Source organism: Psittacula echo (genome assembly GCF_963264785.1).
Source record: "Psittacula echo genome assembly, chromosome: 22".
Classification (NCBI taxonomy): Eukaryota; Metazoa; Chordata; class Aves; order Psittaciformes; family Psittacidae; genus Psittacula; species Psittacula echo.
Genome location: NC_137758.1, coordinates 3,577,812 through 3,597,955, shown reverse-complemented (window position 1 = coordinate 3,597,955; position 20,144 = coordinate 3,577,812). Strand labels below are relative to the sequence as shown.

At 46.9% G+C, this 20,144-nt stretch overlaps 3 protein-coding genes across 22 annotated transcripts in view; 1 reads left to right on the top strand and 2 right to left on the bottom strand.

Annotated features, from left to right (window-relative positions):
* Window positions 1-17,316, top strand: part of NFYA (nuclear transcription factor Y subunit alpha) — a 28,578-nt gene extending 11,262 nt beyond the window's left edge. For 6 of the 19 annotated variants that reach the window (XM_080632815.1, XM_080632813.1, XM_080632814.1 and 3 more), the window contains one exon: window positions 656-4,212. In XM_080632815.1, coding sequence (XP_080488941.1) covers window positions 656-709 — 54 coding nt within the window. In that variant the 3' untranslated portion in view covers window positions 710-4,212. Of the gene's footprint in view, window positions 1-655; window positions 4,213-4,242; window positions 4,312-4,900; window positions 5,038-6,750; window positions 6,865-6,935; window positions 7,372-17,236 lie in introns of those variants that run through there. The other 13 variants (XR_013958335.1, XR_013958336.1, XR_013958337.1 and 10 more) reach the window with 9 other exon arrangements.
* On the bottom strand, window positions 8,255-12,878 carry LOC308229159 (triggering receptor expressed on myeloid cells 2-like). Of its 2 annotated transcripts, XM_080633009.1 has the most exons (4): window positions 12,637-12,694; window positions 10,446-10,790; window positions 10,071-10,125; window positions 8,255-9,659 (listed from the first exon to the last, which is right to left on the bottom strand). In XM_080633009.1, exons 1-4 carry the CDS (start codon window positions 12,677-12,679, stop codon window positions 9,455-9,457), a joined length of 648 nt encoding a protein of 215 aa, XP_080489135.1. In that variant the 5' UTR covers window positions 12,680-12,694; the 3' UTR covers window positions 8,255-9,454. The 2 variants fall into 2 exon arrangements, with proteins under 2 accessions (XP_080489135.1, XP_080489136.1); XM_080633010.1 differs by lacking the exon at window positions 8,255-9,659 and having other exon boundaries at window positions 10,100-10,260; window positions 10,446-10,787; window positions 12,637-12,878.
* LOC308229047 (polymeric immunoglobulin receptor-like) lies at window positions 13,223-19,793 on the bottom strand. Its single transcript, XM_080632809.1, has 8 exons — window positions 19,672-19,793; window positions 18,871-19,206; window positions 18,234-18,554; window positions 17,249-17,572; window positions 16,121-16,196; window positions 15,208-15,323; window positions 14,762-14,820; window positions 13,223-14,658 (listed from the first exon to the last, which is right to left on the bottom strand). Exons 1-8 carry the CDS (start codon window positions 19,712-19,714, stop codon window positions 14,452-14,454), a joined length of 1,482 nt encoding a protein of 493 aa, XP_080488935.1. The 5' UTR covers window positions 19,715-19,793; the 3' UTR covers window positions 13,223-14,451.
* Window positions 19,794-20,144: the final 351 nt, after the last annotated feature.

Below are 20,144 nucleotides of genomic sequence, written 5' to 3'. Positions count from 1 at the left end.
CTTATTCTCTTTCAGGCAGTGTAAAGAAATAACTGTCTCTTGCAGAGAGCAAGTGTCTATTTGCCTCGAGTAGTTAACTTACAGTAATATTGCTAGAAATGTATTCACTGTGTTGTACAATCAGAGAAGGCTGTATTTGTCCTAAGAAATACAGTCTTTGCAGTCTGGTTGCATACCAGAAGTATGTTTTTAGGACATGAATTAAAGGTAGAGACACCTTATCTGCACCTGCTGGAAAATTAGAAAATGTGAATATCTGATTCCTAGCTGCATGTTGATTGACATAAAAAGTGCATGACAGGTTTTCTAAAGGAAGGGACACATTAGAGTGGAATTAGCCAATTCTGTTGTTGATTAGTGCTTCAAAGCAGTGCTGTGGCTTTAGGAGGAGATTCATTTTTCTGAAGCAGAATCCTTCCCAGGTACTCAACCAGTACTAGGTCTTCTCTATCACCAGAAACAAAACATTAGCAGGAACTACTAAGATTTATATACCCCATTCTCTTACATTGGCCTGTAAAACCCAGGAAAAACATGACATGTTCAGAGATCAAGGAGCGTCAGGAATATCTCCTCTTGATAGTTGTGCATGCTTCTCTCTGCTGTTACAGGAAAATATTGATGTTACAACCTGGTATGTATTTTGTATCTGTAGGATCCAACTCAGACCAATGAAGAAGCAATGACACAGATGATCAGAGTGTCCTAACTGCTGCTTAAAGGAAAAACATAACTGAGTAGGATTCCCGTCCCCTCTGCAAGTCTCTCCTCTCTTTCCAGTGTATCAAGCGAGTCTTTCAATGGGACATTCACCATATCACAGCCCATCGTTTTCTACAGAACAAGCACCACGTTGTCAGTATGTGGGTTGAGATTTTAACTGCAGTTCACTCAACAGAAAAAACCACTCAAACTTACCGACTTTCTTGGTATACTCTTCTGATCCAGCACAGGGATTTCAGAGGCTGACTAGTGCTCATGCCTTTGTTTCCTTCTTTTAAACATCTCTTGCATTAAGATTGGCCATAGGTGAGAGTGTGCTGCTGACTCGGTGATCAGCAGTAACTCTGGCATGCTGAAGCAGGGCAAACAAAGACTTCTTGGAGTTAAGGCCCTTCTGTACAGAGACTTCATCCAGCTTCTAGCAACCAGCACCAATGTGGCTACACCACACAAAACTACTTTATTTTCCTGCAGAAACTTGTTATTTACATCCACTCCTTACACCTTTGGACTTCACTGTCGGCTGGACTGTTTCCTGTTGTTGCATCTGCACTTCTGAACTGGCAGAAACTGAAGGGGGATTCTTTTAAGTTCCACCTTGTAAAATATGTAAAAAGCAAACTCTTCTCTGGGAAGAGTTCAGCCATCTAATCACCATGATAGAAATATTGCAAGATCACTGCAGGACTTGATATATTGTGTATCCGTTCCAGGAAGTAAGATGGGAGAGGGTGATGCAGGGGTAAGGATTTAATTGGTAACAGCAGTCTCTGGGTGGTTTTTGGTATGTTTATTGCCAGTAGTTGTTGCTTTGGAAGAGAAGTGGGTGCTAGTATAGAAAGGTTTAAAACTTCTAAGTGAGTCTCTTCCAAAGGGTTCCTTCTAGCCTGCCCATCCAAAGCATAGTTCCTCCAAAAGACATAAAATCTGCAATCTCTGAGTGATAGCACTTGACCATCTTTGTGGTGGTGTTTCTTGATGTCTGTTCTAAATCAGTTCTACAAATCTCTCATTCTACAAGGAGTGAGGGATTTTATGGCAGCAGAAGCGTCGGGTGACCTAACTCAGCTCATCCTGGTGTAACTGAGGAGCTGTTAAACACAGGAAGGCAGATATTGATGAACCTTTCAGGCTTTTGATAGACTGCCCTCTTTAAAGAAAAAACAAAGCGGCACTTAAAGAGGAGTACTTACATTTAAAAGAATGGATTTTTTTTCATGACCAGTCGCTGGCTTCTTCCTGAGTGTCCTGACAAAACATATCTTGAATTCCACAGCTCATTATGGATTTTAAGCTTGCTCCATTCTTACTGATTTGAAATTTGGCAATGGAAGCTGTGGTTCATAAGCATTTTAACTGGTGATACTTGGCATCTTTCTGTCTCCTCCCATCATGTTCTAAGTGATGATAAGACTCTATGTGAGTTCTGAGATGCTCTGTGTATCGCCTGCGTTCTGCAGTCCCATCTCTTCCAGTTCTTGTGGTCTGTAGTTCAAACACAAAACTGCCAGGAGTTAAGCATGGGATTGGCAGTATTGCCAGGCATTGTCACTGAGGAGATAGTGATGACCTGAATAGGTAAAGGTGCAGCAGCCAGTATGGGTTTGAGGAAAGCAGCCAAGGATGGGTGAGACTGGTTTAAATTCAGTGAACTCTGTTTTCAAGTAAATGCAACTTGAAGAACACAACCCATATTATTTCTTGTCCCCTCTGTTTTTCACATTCACTTAAAGCTTATGACTTAAGTACAAAATGGAGGACAAATCAGCAAGTTGTAGAAGACTGAGAGGACACAAAAAGAGCCTTGGAAATTCTATTTACTTTGGATAAAAAAGAAAGAGAAATTCTGGACCTAAGAGTGTGAGAAGGTGGGAAAGAATGCAAGGAGGGAGCAGAAATGTGGAGAAACGCTACGTTCTACACTGCCAACAGGCAATCTTGGAGGAAGAGCATGTCGAGATGCTAAGGATGACAGCGTTTAGGTCAGCCACCCGTGGAGGTACATAGCCAGTGCAGGAACAAAGAAATGCAGATCTGGCATTTAGAGCAGGCAGCTGGATTTTCTAAGTGGAGTTCAGTTCATTTTCCTGAAGCTTTAGTGCCGTGTTCCTGCCCTTACCACTGCTGACGTGGTGAACTGAGGCTGAGAAGGAAGCTTGGGCACACAGGTGACACCTGCAGCTATGGGAGGTGGTGGCCAGTTCTTGACATGCAAATAAAGCTGCTGATTTTGTCTTAAATGAGATGAGTTACCTAACGCTCTGCTCACGAATCTTACCTTAGGGTTTTCTCCTAATGGTTTAAAAGGCATTTGTTTACCTCCATTGCATTAATGGCATCTTTGGTGCTGTTGGTTGCTTCTGCCTTAAAATACTTGCCCAATTTGAGCACGGTGCTTCTGGTTTTCAGTTGGCGACTATGAAATCCTCACCCATTTCAGGAAATATGTAGCTCTCTTAGTGAAGGAATAACAAAAAAAAAATCTGCTTTATTTGAATTTGCAGCATTATTGTAAATATTTTTTAAGCACATCTGTACAGTTGGTCAGTGGAGTATTCATGTGCTGGAGGCTTATTTCTGTGCTAGAGTAAGACAGCCTCTCCATAACGTTTCTGCTCTTCAGGTCACAGCTGATCTCCGTCCTGGAGAACTCCTTCTGAAAGTTGGAAGTCAGGGAAGCAAGATTATTGCTCTGACAGGTATTTTTTTTAATGAATAATCATTTCTTTTCTTAAAGAACTTGTAAACTTCAAAGCAGCTACAATGTTTTTCCCAATAAGCTCTTCTACATAGGTTTTCTGACCCGTTGTTGTAGAATGTGTATTAAGACCTCTGGATTTGTGTTATATAGGAAGTCTTATTGTTAATACTTTCAATAGTGATGTGAAAGCCTGAGTGCTACTGTCCTGTTTTTCCTTTGCTTTGGGTTATATGTATCACTTCTAAAAGTAGTGTTTGCTTGGTGAGATTGGAGTTATCGGTCAACACCATGTTACCAAAACTGCTTGCTTTTCCTGGGTAAATGGGTTAAATTGGAGACATCATCAAGTTCAAACCTCTCTGGTAATTAAATGGGAATTCATTGTGGATTGGCTACATTTGAGCAAAACCTCCCCTTTAGGAGTGCATAAAAGAGAGGATGAACGAAGAGGCTCGGGAAGAATTGTGGTTGATTGACCCAGAGAGCACTGGAGTGGCGAAATGATCAAAAACCAGTGTAATGGGAGCGTGAAGAATGGGGTTTGGAAACCGGTCCCCAAGCGATGCCGTGCGGCTTTAAGGCCTTGCATGTTAAAGGGGGCGAGAAGAATCTCTTCTTTGTGAATGGGTGTAGGGGGGTACTGAAATTAATGAAACGTGAGGCAAAGTTTGTATATAGTTAAAAGTTTCTAATTTTTTTTATATAATGCATTTTTTCAAGTGTATTTCAGTCTTTAATAGATGCAATTGTAAGTACTGTGTACACTATCCAGCTAATAAAAGTTTATAAGCCAAGAACAAGCTTTGCTTCTTTTTCAGACCTCTTGAGCCAAGTGGCAGCAGTGACACGGGGCAGGGCAGGCACTGCTGAGGAGCAGCCAGCAGCCGGTGAGCTCTCCCACCCTCCCTGAGGGAAGGCTGTGGGCACCAGACATCTTGGTGTTCCTCTGCTCTGTTCCCATCCGCCATCTTGCTGCCTGAGGCACTGTTGTGCCCGCCCTTGGGGCCAGGCTGAGGGTGCTCATTGGCTGGGGGTTGCTCTGGGGCACCTCTGATTGGCTGGTGAAGAGCACTCTTCCTCATAGCCTGAGGAAGGCAGTGCCTCAAGATGGCGGCTGTGGGGTGGGTTGTGTCTGAGGAAGGGCTGCCAAGGGGTAGGAGAAGGCTTTGCCTCTCCACTCAGAACCCAGGGAGTATGATTTATTACACGATTGTTATGTTCTTACAGTGCACTTAGGGCAGTGCTCTTAGCAGTTAACAGCAAGTACCGGAGGAAGGTGCCCAACCATCAGTCCTGTATTTGTGTACTCCCTATTGGAGATTAAAACAGTGCTGTTAGTGTTTACTGCTTCTGAAGTGAGACAAGAAACAAATAACTATTTCAGCAGCTATTTTAGATTTGGAGTGAGTTTTAACTAGAAGGTCAGAAGAGACCTCTGGAGGCACCGGAACAGAAGGTATTGACTAATATCCTCAGTCCTAGCAGAACCTCCTGTCCTCTTACATCCTGTGCCCTGTCCATCTGATACAGCCTGTTCCTTGAGTGCTACAACTTGTCTTCCTGTTGCCATCAAATGAGGGAGAAGCTGGGAGGACGTGTGAGACATTAGTCAGGTACATGTTTATACCATTATTCAACAGCCAAACCAGAACTAGGTCTCTAACCAGCTGTCTCTGACAGGCTTATCTGAAGACACAGCCAGGTTTGTCATATCTCAAATGTCCAGAGGCTGCTCGTACCTGTTAGACCATTCCTGAATGTGGTTCCACAGCTGAACAGAAGTGGATTGGGTGAGCTGCTGGTGCTTTCCAAACTTAGCTACCAAAGATGCCCATTTAAATTGGGTCTTAAGATAATTCTTCCGTCATTATAGGCAGTTCAGGTTACGAGGAAGTCTCCATCATTTGCTCAGAAGGAAAATATCTGTAAGATGTTACAGATTCAGAAAGATTTGAGAATGTTTCTTGTGTCTTTATTTTAAATCAGGCAGATACATTTTGATAGCTTGTGACGGGGATTGACAACATCCATGGACATAAACTGTCCTTAGAAACACCCTCGAATTTATCATATGATAGCAGATCATCGTCAGCTTTTTAGGCAGAAAGACGTGTACACCAGTGAGCCTCTCTATTAAGTTGGTTATTTATCTTCTATTAGTTTAGGATCTGAGGCCTCCAGCCCTGTCACTGTGTATGCCATTGCATCCTGATGAAGGTCTACACAGGCAAAGGTTCAGGTGCTTTCAAAGAGACAAGTAGGATAAATAAGGATTTGTGTGCTGCAGCCTCTTACATTAACTGTTGGTCTCTGCTGTTGTGCATCATGTCAGACCTTAATGGTATGGTCCCCACACCAACACTTCTGACAGCTCAAAAATGACCCAAAGCACAAGGGTGTCAGTCATTTAATTTTAAGAGTTGATTAATGCAGCTGTTGTGGGTTAAGCTCAGAAAAATTAAAAATAACAGCATGCAAGCACAGAAAATGGGAAGCTGGCACAGGAAGTGAGGGATGCACTTGTGCAAGCCTGTTTAGGAAGCCAGAAATATGTTTCTTTAGCTGTTATTAACGGCAGAAAGCTTCCTGTCATGTAGCCACACCAAACCAGTCAACAGAATTTCCTTCTTCCCTACCCTCTTCCCTCTTCAGAATTGTACAAGCACTCACAGGCAGGCAGAGTGGAGTTTGTATGATTCATGGGTGTATTCTCTGCCTTTCCTCCCATGCCACCCAGTACCGAGGTTGGAGTCTTCTTGGGATCTTAATACCAAAACATTAAACCCATTTTTGTATCACATTTGGCACCCTCAGGCTCCAGCTCACAGAATTCAGATGAAAATCTCAGTCAGATGACTTTTGGGATTTATCCATAATCCCTAATGAATGTTTGCAGATAGCACCGTGATAACAGGATTGAGGAGTTTGATCAGTGTGTGTGTAATTTATTACGGGTTCATATTGCAGCATGGGTGTGGTATTATTAACAAGCACCAAAGGCAAGGAAATACAAAGTTATTTCTTTGTCAAAATAACTAACTTTGGGTGTAAATTCTACACCCCTATGTTCAAACTGAAGACAGTTTATACTATAAAGTAGACAAATGCTTTTCCACAGGACCCTTGTTTACTAAAACATGCCAAGTGTATTTCAAGGGCTCTAGTGACTGGCACTGTATCAGTTGCTACCAGAGAGAAGTAGTTTCCTGTATTTGGGTTTATAGTTGCCTGTTGTTTAAAAATAGAGTAATTTGGAAAAAGAGATACACCCCAGCTTCCCACTAGATTTGCTTACCAAAAGCTGAACTGGGATGCTGTACCATTAGAAATTGCAGGTGGTTTTGTCAGGGAAAGTTTGTGGATCCATGTGCCTCAACATTTCAGCCATGTTCTGCCTCACACCTGAGACACATCCAACCTCAGCAGCTGGTTACCAATTGGTGAGTTCAGCAAAATTCTGTGACTAAGCCCAAGGCTTTGGGCTGCTTTGCTGAGCTGGACCTGTTTTCAGTTCCAGAACGTGGAGTTTTATCCCCATGGTGTGTCCAATCTCATGCAACAAAGGAGCAGAGCTAACACCAGCACAAAGCGAACTTGCAGAGGACAAGGAAATAAGCAGCCCCAGGAGGGTGATCACTGGAGATGAAGCTGGGGTGGCAAATGGGAAATCTGGATTCCTGCTGCTCTTCCTGGGCAGGGGCTGTCACGCTCCAGGACTGCTCTCAGGTTCCCTGGGACCCCTTAGCTGATTTCTTATGCCTTATACAGGTCTTCTATATGAGTTATCAAAGCTTTTCTGTGTGAAAGGTTTCTGTGACTGGAAAACACTTTTAACTGAATGGAAACATTTGTGCAAAAGCTGGTTTTTAGTTCTCATCAACTTGAAATATTGCTGTCCCAAACCCATTTGGTTTTGATTAATACAATCCTACAAAATTGTATTCATTGGTTTTGATGGCAATCCATAAAACATTATTTTCTTTTTATTTCCTTTGAGACTTTTTTATCTCATATGGCAAAAAATAATTTCCTGGCCACTTCTGCCTCTAGATACATACAGGTACATATTGTGGTTCTGTGTTGAACTATATAATAGAGTTTTACTCTGTCCTTGATAACCTCTCGTGGGATCTTTATGTCTAGGTACACCATCTTCTGCTGTAAAGCAAAAATGGAAGTGACACATCACTCTTGATGTATTTTAGCTGTCTCCCACCCGGTGCACTGTTGACCTTGTAGCTCACCCTCAAGTGAAACCTCTACCTGTATTTGCAGCAGAATATTCTTCACATCACCCATAGAGATATGTGCCAGAATTCTCTCTTGGGAGTCCTGCCCTGATCCCAGGGCACCACAGTTACCATGTGGGAATACTGAAGCCAGGCTTTGTTAGTACAGCTGCAGTGGTGTGTGGCTGTGGATGGGCTAATTTACCCTCTGGAAATGAGTTTAGCCAGAGCACAACCATCATCTGGTTTGGGATCTGAGCTCCTGTTTCTGCATGGTGCTAAGTGGAGGTGGATATGCCAAGCTGCCCAGCTGGCTCAGAGCATTTCTACACAGCATAAACACACCAGCACATTAAGTTTCACCTCTTCTTTGGGTGATGTGCTGTGACCTGGTGTACTGCAGCTCTTCCTCATGGATCCACACTAAGTCAGGTAATCAGTTTGATTTTATTTAGCTTTGCAAGCAGTGCAGAGAAAAGAATGTGAATGCCCTTGGGTTTGGGGTCTTCCTGGGAGAGCTAAATGCAACTTCACTTTGGGGAGTGATGAGCAATGATCATGTGTTAGTAAACATCCCCTTAAGGGGGTAGAAAAAATACAGGGAGAAATACAGAGAGCCAGTTCATTCTGTGCTTGCAAAGAGAACTTTGTGTTTTGAGAAATAAGGAACCAGGCTCAGGGCTGCAGAGAGACTTCCCATTCCACTCATTCTGTTCCGCAGTCGCTTGCACCTTTCTACAGTGACTGTTCACCAAGGATCCACACTGTCCAGGGCAGTTTCTGGGAGTTAGTTTTCATCACCTTGGAAAGACAGGACCTGTCACCTGGCAGTGCTCTGAAATGACTCAAAGTTGGTGGGTCTCAGTTCAGACCCTGGTGAAATGATATTGGGGGTGAGTATCTGGAATAACTCTGCCTGGTGGTGCTGCTGCTGGCGGCGGCTGGAGAGGACAGCAGAGCACTGCATTGCCAAAGGCTTTAGAGAGTGGAATCTCAGTTAAAAAGCTGATCTTTAGACAAATTATACTCTTAGCGTTCAATAGAAACCATCTAGTTCTGGTTGTGTTTCATGCTTTTGGGGGAAGCATTTGAGTGTTTTGTGGAGACATGTAGGACACCTTGAAAAAAGCTGAAGACAAGGAAATAACCAGCCCCAGTCTGAGGAGGGGGATCACTAGAGATCAAATGGGAAACCTGGATCAGTTCTGTATCACTTATTTCCATGAATCAGGAAAAGTTTCTTGAAGATCTGAAGACAGAACCATGTCTTTCCATTTTTACATTATGAGGATGCGTGTGAGTTGCTCAACACGTTGTGGTTGAGATGTGTTACCTAAACTTCTCGGTTTGTCACTGGTGTATCTGTAGTTTTATTTCTAACAAAGCATGTACATTTACCATCTGTACAGAGCATTTTTTTCTGGCCTGGCAATGAGCTGGGTGAAAACTGAACAGAGCTGCCCCCCTTCCATGTGCCTGGGGAAGCATCTCTGCACACAGATAAGCCTGTGTTGGATCTCTTGACAGAAGGATTTCATGTTCCTCTTTTCCCCCAGCCCTCGATCCCATTCTCTTCCTTTAGGTTAGGGTACTCCTGGCAGCATCTTTTCAGTTCAATTGTGCGGAGAAAAGTTGGTCATCGCTACGAAGAAGAGGTGGCAGATGGTGACATTCCCTCTCCAGAGCGACAGGTTCAGCGGTGCCTATGTTTAGTAGGCGATGCTTTTCTTACAGCAGGTGGCAAAGCTTTGCCTGCAAATATTTGATGGTCATTTCCCTGTGACCTCCCTTTGGTGTGGCTCTAAGCAGTGCTCTCCCAGGAGGGGCTGATTCCATCACCAGCGAAAGGGAGGACCTGCTGCTCACTCAGCCTTGGGTCCGTCCACTCGGTTTCTCTGCTCTTCCTGCTGTTGCCAATGATAAAGATCAGCACAGCCACCACGAACTTAGAAACCAGTAATCCAGCAAGGATATAGAAGACAGTGAAATCAGCTTCAGGAGGGATGCTATGGGGAACCACAAATACAACAATGAAGGGGATGGTTCAGCCTTTGAAAGACAGCCTTAAAGAAACTCATAGTACAAATGTGAAGATGGTAATGTGTGCAACAAGCAGTCCCTGCCTGTGCACAACAGAGCCTGGTTATCTCACATACAGGTAACAGGTTATCTCACATACAGATAAAATTATGGTCTGCAGGATTTGTTTTGCTTTGACACTTGAGCACTGCATTTTCTAAATTAGGATAAAAACCTTAGAAACCACATAGCAGCTCTAGGAATTGTCATGGATTAGGAACAGGTAGAAACTATGCTTGTGGTGCTGTTCCTCTCAATTTCTAATAGGGTTGCCAATGCTAATCTGCCTTAGTCCTAGGAATATCAGAGGTCACAGCATGAAGAGTGCTATGGCTTACCTGGAGATGCTCTGTACAACCCTGGGCTCCTCTGGCATTTGGGTCTCCAGGACAGCTGATGACAGAAACAGCAGTTTAGTCTGCAGATGTTTGTGGGTTATACTCATTGGTGTCACCAACACCAGTGCCCCTGCAAGGCACAGGTAACCAAGGGGAGAGTAGCCACTGGGCTAGCTTCTAAAAGGTTAATCTGGGTAGCAACAAAGGGATGACACGTAAAAGGGATGTCCTGTAGAAATGAGGCCATGTTACTGTAAATCAGGAACTAAAAAGAGGCAATGAAACACAGTTCCTTCTTAGAGTAAGACACAAATGTTTACTGAAGTGAGGCCTTGACATCTGCAGAACCTGTGAACTCAGAGCCTCAGGACATACCTGTCAGCACTTCCACTTGCACCTTCCTTAAGCTGTTTGTTTCCCCCAGGTAGTCACTTTTGCACTGGTACAACCCAGCATCCTCCTTCTTGAGTCCTTTTATGGTGACTGTCAGGACCCCTTCACGGACGTTGTCGCTGATAGAGGTGGTACCGTTCCTGTTCTTTAGGAAAGGCAGCCAGAAGCGTCGGGCACTCACCACGTGTTGGCACTTGGTCTCATGGATCTCCTTGCACCAACTCTTTTCTCTCCATCGCTGCTGCCAGGGGTTATAGGTGCAGTTGACAGAAATGGTGTCCCCTTCCATTCCATACACCACCGTGATGTTCTCTGCTGCACAGGCTGCTAGGAGAGAAGGAGGAGCAGGAAGCTGGGCATTCAGGTAGACTGAGTTGGCACCACACAAGTTGTCTTGCTTTTTAAAAGCTTTTTACAAGGCAGCTCCTAAACCGATGTTGCCAAGCTGTTTGTGTGTGCCTCTCATTGGGCTGTGACATCCCTGTTTTGCCATGTCCACCTGCAGCAAGGCAGCTTGCTTCAGGATTTGGCCTTGAGCACTTCCACACATGTTAACAGATGCAGAGTTGGCTCTGGAATACGCCCTGCTGCAGAAAAGCTCCTTTGCAGTAAAGGCCCATGAAGTTTATCCCCATTTTAAGGCTCTTTACACAGCCCTGGAAATACTAAAATCACTGTGACACCTCCAAACCCATGCCCAGCTAACTCCTTAGGAGGTTATTTCTTAATCCAATTCCTAATTTCTAAATCTAGGGGTTTAGCAATTTTTTTTCACCCTATCTTTTAATATCCTGCTGATTTTTATCATGTTGACGACTGGTCTGTGGCTGCGTGGCTTTTTATTTGCTCTTAGCTCCTTATTCCTAATCTCCATTGATGGTTGGCAGAGGCAGAGGGGGCAGTCTGAGCTATTCATATTTCCAGAGAGAAGTGCAGTGGAAATCTCTGTATTTCTAGTGAAGAAATTCAGATGCTGGTGCCTTCTGTGAAACAGAAGTAATGATAACACAGAAAGAAATTAAAAAGCAGGACTTTGTGCTGGCTGAGCCTTTAGTAACACTTCTTAAAATCATTTTAACCATTCTAAGTGAATTGTAAGCTAAACAAATCTGAAGATCTTTCAGCTTCACTAGAAGGCAAAAATACGAATTAGTGCTCTCCAACACACTCAAGTCTTTATCCTAATCTGTTGCCTTCCTCGGTTATTCCAGCTGAGGTTTAACCCCACATGTCCAGTCCTGTCCTGTGCAATCCCTCAAAGCACTTTAACTCCCTCTCCTATCCCTTGTTACCCCTCTTCACCTTCAATTCTGCCCCTCCAGTTCCGGCAGTGGCCCCAGGGTTTGGGGCTTTGGCTTTGTTTTAAACAGAAACAGCACTGCAAAAAAATCTCAATCCAAATCATGGCATTTATAAACTTGCTGATGCCCCTGTGGAACACTTTGTGTCTTCCTCTTTTCAACCAATTCTGCTGACACATCACTTACTATTTGTGTTCCCTTCTTGTGTGCTACTGAAAAAAAGATAGGGCACTTCTTTCCCAAACTCATTCAGATTTTTGAGGCAGGTTTCTGCACCCCCAAAGCCTGAACCTTTCACCAATGCCTTTCTGTGCATTGCTGTAAGTACCTGGGATCTCCAAAGTGTGGCTGGAGGGAGAGGGCTGCCAGCTGGGTCCTGTGCCTCGTTTCTCTTTCAGATGAACATTGCTTCCCAAGCTGAACATGGTCAAGTGCCCAAGTCCCCTTCACTGAGCTGTCTTTGCCCCCTCTCAAACCTGCCTGCTGCAATTTATATTCCAAGCCCTACAAATGGAAATTACCAGGATTTTGCGGTTTCACCCAGGACTTCTGTCAGCAGTGCTTCCTGTCTGACTCAAAAGGATCCCTGTGGGAAAAGCTGAGCACTTGGATCACCCTTTGGTAAATGAATGGAAAAGCACAAACTCTTAGGAAGGACTCTGGCATCCCTGCAGTATAAGTGGGGAGGAAGAATAGGATGTAGAACACATTGCAGTGCTCCAGGGTCCCTCTGCGTGCATTGCCCTGGACCTTGCTGTGCTCAGGCAGGCAGGAAGAGTCTTTACCCTACCAAAGGTACCCTAGACCAAGCTTTGCACCAATCCTTCACCCTACCTGTTAACTGAAACCCAAGGCCATGTATGCTTTCTTACCTGGCAAGAAGACCAAGAAGATGAGGTGCACGAGCTTCTCCATGTCAGCTGAGCACAGGAGACAGGAGAGGAGTCTGGAGAAAAGTGAAAAGGGCTCTTGCCCAAGAGCAGCTTGCTTTGCCCCCTCCTTGCTCTGCCGGAAGGAATGAACACAGGAACTTGGCATCTTTTTTGTCCTGCACATTGAGCAATTCACCAGGGATGGACATTTTCTCGCGTGGGCTGCAAATTCAGGCATCAGCACTGCCTATGCACAACCACAGTTTAGTCTAGACAGCCTGAAAGAGAGCAGCATGTGATGGCCTGAAAACATGGTGCTGGGGGCCCCGCCCAGCACAGCCCTGGAGCCTGTACACCAGAGCAGGCTTTGCATGGAGTGAATTCCTGCAAAGGCAAAAGGGAAAGGGGTGGCTCTCAGGGAGACTCTGCAGGTAGCTCAGTCAGCATCACAAGGCTGAGAGGAGGGCAAGGACATCACCTTGTGGGTTATTTTCAGGAGAAAGAAGGTTTAGAAGAGCCTGCACATGAAGCATTCCTATTTGACACCTAACCAAAGACAAGAAGACAAGAACACGGTGTTGGGTGAAGCTGTGAGGTGCTTTACATGAGCAAACCAGGCATCTTTATTTTGTATGGAGCACAAAGCACAGATCATGGCATGGGGGCACTGACTCGGAGCCAGCTGGATGGCAGTTGGAGCCTCCTGTGATGGCAGCAGGCTGGTAGGCTGTGGATGGTGCTGGGCTTTCTTTCTTGAACTTATTTACTTGGAGTAAATGAAAGTACAAGTCAACCCTTGGTAACGTGTGTGCTTATCTGCTTCACAGGCAGATAAACCCACAGTTCTTTCCATTCAGAAGTGCCTTCTTTTTCTTTCCTCTAATTACAGCTTAAGGAAATGGTACCTCAGTGTGCAGTCTCCCTGGGGCTGGCTGCTTGCAGGTTTTGTACATTCCTGCTCCAGTGAGCACAATTTTGGGTTCTCTTGGATCAGAAGCAACTGTCTTCCTGAAAGTGTCTCTCTTCCACCCAGTTGTTTTCCACTCTTACTTTTCCACTGTTCAACCCAGTGTAACCGACTGCATGAATAGCAAATAGTTTAGGGAATCTAGGGCTGAAGGAACTATTTCCAGAACCATTTTCTTTTTCTTGCTGTCATTTCAAGTTAAATATTTCAACTCTGAAAATCTCAAGAAATACATCAGCTTCCGTGCTGCAGCCACAGCAAGAGAAGCCTTTTGGATGTGACTGGCTTGTGAGGAGGAGTGGATTCGGGCTCCTGCAGAGCTGGGTGCAGCTAAATCAAGTGCCAGAGTTTCTGGTCTTCTGGAGAAATGGAGCTGAGGCCCAGCAGACTCATTGCACATTGCTCGCCACATGACTGCTAAATCAAGGCAGCAGATGTGTCATCTGGAGTGTTTCCAGCAGCGAGAGCGAAGTAATGGCATCACTTTCCAAAGGGAGCTCTCCCATGAAGCTGCACAAAAGCCCCAAGAGCTCGTTTTCTGTGGTGAAAGCTCTGCAGAACCCGTCTGTGAGGAGCAGCTGAGGGAACTGGGGGTGTTCAGCTGCAGAAAGGGGGCTCAGGGGTGACCTTCTCGCTCTCTGCAACTCCCTGAAAGGAGGTTGTAGCAAAGGGGGGGTCAGTCTCTTCTCCTAATAGGAGGGTGGTCTTAAAACACATAGGCAACATAGACATGGCAGCAAAACCTTAGATCCTCCCCCAGTGTCCATCCACACACCTTCTACTCCCTGTTCCCACTTTGTATTCCAGTACTTTTCTCCCATTTCTGGATTGTTTTGGGATTCTGTGCTTCATCCCTTGTCATTCATTGATAACTGCTTGAATGCAATGATAGCATATTCCACGTTTTCATCCTTGCGTTTCCTGTGAGCCTCACTTAGTTCAACATTACAGTAGAGAGGATCCTCAGGGCTGAGCTGGGATTTAAAGTTCAGGGTAACATATTTTAGGTCTTTGCTGTTGTCCCTAGGACTTTCCAGTCTTCCATAGCTGTCAGGCTATGGAAAGAAAGGGAAAACACTTGTTAGCATGATTCAGCTGTTGTCACAGACCATTGGTTAGGGATTTGGTACCACAGGGAAGATCTGTTGTTTTCCTTACCTGTGCTGTGTCCCCTGGTTTCTCATAGGTGCCCTCTTCTCTGTTCCCTTTGGAATGAGCTAAAATCAGAGATTTTAGACATAGAGAAGTCCATGAAATGCCTGGGCATTGCCTCTGCTTCAGGAGTTTGGGGGAAGGCTATGGAATTGCCTAGAGATAGAAGCAATGGGGGTGCCTGTGGGACCCATCTACAACATTGCTCCCACTTTACTTCTCCTCTGTCGTGTTAGGAAGTGTCATGTGCAGAGTCTGGAGGAACATGGGTTTATCTTATTGTCAGAGGAGCTCACAGCAAAGAGCCTGCCTTGAGGCTTTCCAGGCAGCAGCTGCCTTATCTTCTCCAGGGCACTGTGAGTTGGGAATAAGCTCGCCCGGAGTGGAAGAGAGACAGGAAAGGCCCTGCTTAGTCCAGATTAGAACGCAAGGCATTACCAGACTCCACATACCTGTTTTGTTCAGCTGCTTGCAGCGCCTGACATACAGTGTTACCAAGCTGATGAGTGCCAGGAGGAACAGGATGCTCAGGACCCCAGACAGCAGGACGAAGGTGTTCCCATTTGAGCTGAAGCCAGGAGAGGAAAGGAGTTACCAGTGTTAGACAGTAGCACAGCGTGATGCTGTTGCAGCCCGTTATCAAGCTGTGACCACAAAAGGGACAGGAACAGCTTTTATGCCCAAGGTTTTATGCACTTGAAAGGAGGGCCTGGTTCTCCTGCAGCAATGCTCTCTTGGTTTCTCTGTGGTTGTGCCTTCTAAGCTTTTCCTAAACTATTCTCCAGGCTTTAAAAACAAGGCACTGTTCAAAGCTCAGAGCACAGTACCAGCTCACTGGAGTAGGTACTGCCTTTCCCCCCTGTGTTTAGCTGCACCTGAGCTGATGTATGGTTGTACTCTTAGGTGTTGCTGTAGTGTTGATGACAGCAGGTGTCCAAATGGGAAGAAAATCCTTTCTATTTAACAGCCTGGTAAATGGAAAGATAAAACAGCAGCCAAGGACTATTTCATTGTTAAATATTCATGGCCAGGAGTAAGCAAAGTTGAGACAGAAAGGCTTAGGGGCAGAATCTGGGGGTTTCTATGGCTACAAAAAGCACAGCCCTAAGACAGGATAAAAAGGTAAACGGGCATCTACGTTCCAGAAAGCTGTCTCTTGATTTTACCAGTCTACTTCTTCCTTTGTAATTATACTCTGGGCAGGAGCTGGAAGAGGAGGTGCCATCTTTGGTAAGGACTGTGGTGTGTAATTCCTCTGGGAGCAGGATGCCCAGAGGCTGCCTGCCCCAGGCAGACACACGTACTGGGGAGGAGACTGGTAACTCCTGTATGTGGTCAAGCTCAGAGACTTTCTGTAGGCCTTACCTCGGGGCTGGGCTGTTGGCAGGAGGCGTGGCTTGACTTGTGCCTGCAGCACCTGGCAAGGTTGTTCCAGCCAATACTGCAATCACAACATGAAGAGAAGAATTACCACTACTGGGTTGCTTTGCATTCACCAGCTAAACTTCCCTGCCACTCCTACCATGGGTATAAATGCATTCCCACTGCAACTCCCTGCATAGGGAAACTGCCTGGCCTGTAACTTGCGTCATCAGGACACATTCTGGCAGCAGGGATAGGACCAGAAAGATCAGAATATGGGAGGGAGGGGCAGGAGCACAGCAGGAGCCCTGTGCATGGCGCTTGGACATGCTCTCAGTGCAAGCACATCTGCTCTATGGGCAAGATCTGGAGGTAGCAATGATGATGAACTTAACAACTCTGCTTAAGCAGACAGGCTTGTGAGAGCTAAGCAAAGAGCACTGGCTGTGCAAGACCAATGTGTAAGAGCTGCTTCCAGGCCTCTTCCCTGCCCAGGGAGATTGTGCCTGCAGGAGCCTGTTCGCTCAGAGACTGCACTCAGTCCTAGGAATCCTGGTAGGATTTTCACCTAGAGAATGATGGCATCCCCTCTCATCTTCTGGATTGCCATATCCCTGTAGTGCTGCTCCACCACATGCCTGAAAGGCAGGCTGCAACATGGCCTGCCACAATCAGGTGCTTAAGTGTTAGCACATACTGTTAAAACATCATGCTGAAATAAAATCTAGCAGACAGAAGTCTTTAAAATATGGGTCTACAGGTTGTCCCCTTGGCAACCAAATGTGAAAGTCTTAATAGTCTTTGAAAGCCAAGGGACAAGTTGCTATAAAGGCGCAGAACTGGTATCATGACAATGAGTGACAGAAACACCTCTGTGAGGATAACTGAAGCTGCTCTCAGGTGGAAGTGAAGCAACATGGCACACATGTTTGCTCCAGTTCTGATTCCTGCTGCTGTTCCATAGCAGGGCTGGTATGAGAAGGTACCGTGACATAGGGCTTGGGCAAGCAGACGTGCAGATGTAACGTGGGAGGTGGTGTGAGCTGGGCAGTGCAGAGCCCAGAGGGAAAGGGTAGGAAAGTGAGTTTGGAATCTACAACCAACCGTGTTTCCCTACAGGTCAGTACTCACCCTCAGAAACGTTAAGTGTGACCTCCAGCATTCGGAAGAGATGAGCGTGTTCATAAAGTGCACACCAGTACACACCGGCGTCCTGCGCCTGCAGTCTCTCCATGGTGACAGTGACAATCCCCTGCTTCGTGTCATCCTGGATCCTGACTCTGCCTTGCTGAGGTGTCCTCTGGTACTCCAAGTTGTTGGTGGTGACCAGCACTGTACATGATTTCCTTACTCCCTCTTTGCACCAGGCTTTGCTCACAGCCCTGTAGTCTGGGGCACTGTATGGACACTGGACAGAGACATCGCCTGACTCTTTGGCTGTGTATTGTTTGGTCCCTGGAAAACACCCAGCATGTTTGGTGAGACCCCCAAAGCAGGCACAATACCATCACTGGAATACTGCTGTGGGCTGAATGCTCCCTAGATCTTCTGTCTCCAGACATGAGGAGCAGAAGGGGCCTGGACCCACATTACGCGTGCAGAGGTGAGTCACATACGGGTGCCCCCTTCCTCTGGTTCCCCCAGGGACCGCACGCTCATGAGCACTCAGCCCATAGGGCCTGGGAGGCAAGGACTGGGGAGGGATGGCAGTTGTGGGGCCAGATCAAGAGCAACACCTGGCAGTGGGATTGGTCTCCAGCAGTGCCCAGCACGGGCAAGCTTGGTGCTGAGCTGGAGAAGCTGCTTCTGGAGCCGCTGGATCGGCCCTGTGGGAAGCACTTGTGAAGAGTGGCACCATTTGTGGGAGCTCCTGGGAACCTCCCCTGAGTCTCTGCTGGGAGTAGACAGAGCATGAAGGGCCAGGCCTGGGCCTTGGTTCCACAGGCCCGAGGGGCAGCTGCCAGCGTGTCTGCCAGAGAGACAGAGCAATGGGTGTGAGCTGTGTGGCGGCAGCGCTGGGCTCCGATGCTGTGGCACAGGATGGGAGGGAGAACAAACAGGGGAACTGGGGCTGAAATCTGCAGACATCCACGCCTGGCTGCCAGTAGGTACTCACTCTTGGACACAGAGAGCCTGACCTCCATGAGCCAGGTGAGACGAGAGCTTCTGTAGAGTGCACACCAGTACATGCCGGAGTCCTCAGCCTGCAGCTTCTGCATGGTGATTGTGACAGTCCTTTTCTGGGTGTCATCCTGGATCAATGTTCGGTCTTCCAGAGCTTTGCTGTTAGGCTGCGTTGAAGGGTAGTCTGTGTTCGCCACGAAACTACACAAAGTCTCATCTTGTCTTCGACACCAAACTTTTGTCCCCGCGCTGTAGTGCAAGGTGCTGGGCAGGCACTGCACAGAGACGCTGTCCAACTCCCACTTGTTCAGCTCTGTGAAACAGCAGAGGTGGTCACAGCCATTAGCAGTGGGTGCCTGGGACAAACTCTGCCCTGGCACAACTCCCTCAAGGACAGCTGTCCCTCCAGGAGGGGGTGAGGAAGGGAGGACAAGAGAGCGGAGAGCTTGCAGGGTCTGTGGGGCTTCCTCACACTCTTGCCTGCTTGAGTGGGGAAGGCAGCGAGCAAGGCTGGGGCTAGAGAGGGGAATGTGGGGGTCCAGGGAAGCTGCTCAGCTGTGGGGATGACAGGAAGGAATGATGTTGTTTTCTGACATGGCTTGATTTTGTGTGGGGAAAAAGGTACTCACCCTTGAAAACAGACAGTGAGATCGTCCTTAGTGGATGATACCTGTAGTAGTAGTAAGCACAGAAGTACGTGCCCGAGTCCTCTGCCTGGAGTTCAGTCATGGTGACAGACACAGTTCTCTCTGTGGGGTTGTCTTTTAATGCGACTCTCCCCTTTGTGGCCCAGTTTGTGTGTGAGTATCCTTTTGTCTCCACTAAGGGCTCACATTGTCCGTTTCTGAGGCGGCACCAGGCTTTCTGCTGCTGGTGGGTAGTCTGTGCTGTGTAAGGACACCGGATGTACAGGCTGCTGCCTTCTGAGCGTGTCTCCTCAGTGCTATGTATTTGAGCCTGAAAACCTGTAAATATCGGATGTGGTGAGGGAGAGGGAAGGTGCATTCTGCCTCCCAAAAAACCTGGGGAAACTGCCTGCAACCTTCCCCCATGGCTACTAGGGGCTGGAGGAACTCTGAAAACCAAAATTGCTCCTGGCTAAATTCACCTGCTTGGAGACCAGAAGGTTGATTTCTGGTGGGCAGTGCTGAGATTTGAGCTGGGACCACCACTGTGATTTAAAATCCAGTGTCACTGATTTAAAACCACAGACTTGCAGGCGCTGGAAGTGTTGGACCTTCAAGCCTAAATGGAACAATAGTGGGAATTGGGGCAGCCCCTTCCCTTCCCATCCCTGCTGGGAGTTGCTCAGCTCAAAGTCCAGCCAGTGCTGGATTCCAGTGGGGAGCTCCCCAGGCAGCGGGAGGTGGGGAAGGGTGTCCCCCGCTTAGGTTCATGGGAAGCTTGAGGCATGCCCAGCCCTTCCTTACCTGGGAAGCAGAGCAGCAGCAGGAGGAGGGCTCTCAGCTCCATGGCTGTCCTCAAGCCCAGGGAAGGGGCATTGCTGGGGGCTGCCCAACGTGTCCTGTTCAGAAGTGTCTGTCTTGTGAGCTCTCCTGCATCACAGTGATGCTGCTGGAGGAAGTGCCTGAGCTCTTGCTTTCAACGGAAACCCTTCACCACTTTTTGCTGTAAGACTGATATTAAGAAAATTTGAGGGTGCATTTGCGGAAGCGGCTCAGGGCAGAGCCTGGCCCGTCCTGAGGGCAAAGGCTCTTTGCTGCTCTCGCCTGGCCATGTTCACACTCTGCCCTCAGGGCAGCAGCACTGGGGCTCTCCTCAGGCTGTCCTGAACCATGGGGGATAGAGCAGGTCCTTTGCTGTGGCCCAGCCCTTCTCTCTGGGCTCTCAGGGTGTCCTCAGACCAGTCCCTTCCTGGAAAGTCTCCTCAAAGCCGGGGTGG

What these genes read in the sequence shown, in the direction of transcription:
- LOC308229159 (XM_080633009.1), bottom strand. Translation starts at nt 12,679, where the DNA reads ATGGAGAAGCTCGTGCACCTCATCTTCTTGGTCTTCTTGCCAG. An exon ending in CTTCTTGGTCTTCTTGCCAG is followed by an intron (nt 10,791 to 12,636) that starts GTAAGAAAGCAT and finishes CTTCTCTCCTAG; the next exon opens with CAGCCTGTGCAGCAGAGAAC. An exon ending in GTTGTACAGAGCATCTCCAG is followed by an intron (nt 9,660 to 10,070) that starts GTAAGCCATAGC and finishes GGTTCCCCATAG; the next exon opens with CATCCCTCCTGAAGCTGATT.
- LOC308229047 (XM_080632809.1), bottom strand. Translation starts at nt 19,714, where the DNA reads ATGGAGCTGAGAGCCCTCCTCCTGCTGCTGCTCTGCTTCCCAG. An exon ending in GCCAACAGCCCAGCCCCGAG is followed by an intron (nt 15,324 to 16,120) that starts GTAAGGCCTACA and finishes TCCTGGCTTCAG; the next exon opens with CTCAAATGGGAACACCTTCG. An exon ending in AACCAGGGGACACAGCACAG is followed by an intron (nt 14,659 to 14,761) that starts GTAAGGAAAACA and finishes TTCTTTCCATAG; the next exon opens with CCTGACAGCTATGGAAGACT.